This window comes from Orycteropus afer, unplaced genomic scaffold, assembly GCF_000298275.1.
Source record: "Orycteropus afer afer isolate SDZICR_OR568_19922 unplaced genomic scaffold, OryAfe1.0 scaffold00410, whole genome shotgun sequence".
In the NCBI taxonomy this organism is placed as follows: Eukaryota; Metazoa; Chordata; class Mammalia; order Tubulidentata; family Orycteropodidae; genus Orycteropus; species Orycteropus afer.
This window is the reverse complement of record NW_006921997.1, coordinates 2,092,683-2,095,257: the sequence shown is the minus strand read 5'-3', so window position 1 is coordinate 2,095,257 and position 2,575 is coordinate 2,092,683. Positions and strand designations below refer to the sequence as shown.

At 41.3% G+C, this 2,575-nt stretch overlaps 1 protein-coding gene across 1 annotated transcript in view; it reads right to left on the bottom strand.

The window, feature by feature from the left end:
- Positions 1-2,575, bottom strand: part of FSD1L (fibronectin type III and SPRY domain containing 1 like) — a 143,412-nt gene that overhangs the window by 19,436 nt on the left and 121,401 nt on the right. Inside the window, exon 7 of the mRNA XM_042782684.1 lies at positions 1,809-1,907. Within this exon, the coding sequence (XP_042638618.1) occupies positions 1,809-1,907 (99 nt within the window). The remainder of the gene's footprint in view (positions 1-1,808; positions 1,908-2,575) is intronic.

Sequence of the window (2,575 nt, the reverse complement as noted above, 5' to 3'; positions counted from 1 at the left end):
CTTCTCCCATGATTGGAACACTAATTCTTAACGGGACCTCAGTTAAGCCACAGAGCCTCTGTAAGGTAACAGAGATTAACACTGTATAGTAAAAGGAAAAAGCAGGTCCCAAATATGAGTCCCAGCTTTGGTATAAGCCCTGTCATATAGCTGACTTTCAGGTAGCATATCTTTAAGAGTGTGTGGAAATAAGGCACTAAAAATCAGAGTACAGATGTGTTTCATGTGTTTAATTTGTGCTGGCAGCTGCTTTCCTGGTACTGTAAAATTATACCAGCGCCGTTACCATTGGAGGCTGGAGAACAATCTATGATTTATGACATGATTTACCTTCACAAGGAAGTAAAGGATATTGTGCCTTAAGATTTCTGGTCAAAGAATTTATATTTCTCTTAACACTGTTGACAATATCAATGCCAGAAGAAACAGTATTATACCCACTGGAGGAACCAAAATTAGAAATGTTCACTATTTTCTAGTCTGAGGACCCCAGGTGGCAGAATATGACTTTTGGCAGGCCTCAATTATTTAATCTCCCCTCTCCTTTTCCCTTTGTTGTTGTTGTTGTTGTTTGCCGTCGAGTCGGCCCCGGACACGACTCATAGCGACCCCTCCTTGGGTTTCCGAGGCAGTATCACTACGGAAGTAGATTGCCCCATCTTCCTTCCGAGGAGTGGTTGGTGGGTTTGAACCGCCAGCCTTCTGGTTAGTAGTCAGCAAACCAAATAAATCAGTTAGTATTTATTTAACTTGTCATTTTCTTGAATCTGAACTCTTCCTATAGAGCTGCTGCTCTCATAAGCAGCTGCTCCAAAAGTGTAGAACCACCCTAGAAAAGCTATAACCCACAGCCATGTGAAAAATTTTGTTCTGGGTCTCTCTGAAGGTCAGGTTCATTGTTTAGTGGGTCTCAGTGTTGAGTTTCAGTCTAACTCCACCTCAGGGGGTTCACCCAACAGTGACAAGCCTTCAAAAAGATGAAATCAACTTGGCCTCTCTCCCAAATCACAAGAGCACGTGTTTGAGTCCTAAGACCCAGACACTGCTGACAGGAGCAGCTACTCCAGTTCCAAGTCAACTACAAGTCAGCTGTTGATTTTCCTGAACCTGTGGAACTTGCATAAACCCACCATTGCCAGTGAGTCTATTCTGACTCAGAGCAACCCTACAGGACAGAGTAGAAGTGCCTCATCAGGTTTCCAAGACTGTAAATGTTTATGGAAGCCAACTGCCCATCTTCTGCAGAAAGGCTAGTGGGTTTGAACCGCCAACCTTCTGGTTTGCAGCCAAATGCGTTAACCACTGTGCCACCAGAGCTCCTAGGGAATTTGCAGACAAATGTACAATTTAGCACATCCAGGCCCGAGTTTGGTCACTCAATAGAAAGCATGAAAGAAAAGCTGCAGAAGAAACAGACATGATGGTCTTCAGAGGGGTAATCATCGTATAATTTGACCTCAACAAGCTGAAAACAGCCTGAGTTATGCAGACAATACTGGGAATATGACCGTGCTTTGAAATGGCAAAAGCCTCTCAAGAAACCTCAGTAACATCTGTTTGTTAACAAGCAATACGGATTAACTACATGTCTTGGCTGATTACGTTATACACAATTCTCAAATAAACACATTCAGTAACCCAAATTACACTGTTATTTTTTTTTTTTAGACTTCTGTGATGCAAACATATTTTTCTGAGTTTGTCTTGCCAACACTTATTTATGAGCCTCACACTTTGTTTTATTTTGATAGGATATTTTAGTATCACCCTCCAAATCATACCACACTCTTGCCATGCAAACCTATTACCTTTGGTCTCTAGAGTCACCGGCTCAGAATTCTCTCCAGCCACAGCCTTGTTACAAGCTCGCACTCTGAAATTCATATACTTCGCGTCAAATTTTAAACCTGCCAAGATGAGAACAGCTTTCAGACACGAAAAGTAAAGGAATCTATCCCGAATGTGTGAGTATGAACCTTTAAACAGACACTCTGCCATCCCTGAAGGTATCTCCTTACTCAGGAGCAGTAAGAATTTATGCTAAAAGGTTGATAATGCTAGAAACAAGGGAAACATGACTGATCTACTATTTTCTTCAAAAGAAATAGATTACACAGTTTATCAGTGGTTGTTTCCTGCTGTTTTTGTTTTTCAAACCCTGTAATAAAATGGTACTTTTCAAGTCTTATCAAAAGTACTATTTCATTGAAGAAGAGAGCACAATTTAAAATACCAAATCCAACTTCTCAGAAGCTGACACCCCCAAAAGATTTTTATGTTTACAAAACACTGTTATATGTAAAGAACAGATTTAAAGAGGAAATGAAGCATACAAATTAACAGCAAAAACTTCAGGTTAGTGAGCTCTAGATCAGCACCTCAGTCCAAAAGTTACTACATATGGGACCTTCAGCAACTTGAATGATGAAACCACCCACTTACCTAAACCCATAGGTGGTGGACTACACTGACTATGTGCACCGGACAGTAGGGAACACACTCATCTCAGCTCTTGACCAATGTAAGTGCTCAGTCCCACAGCCACTGCCCCACAACAGTGAATGGAGGTTACGAC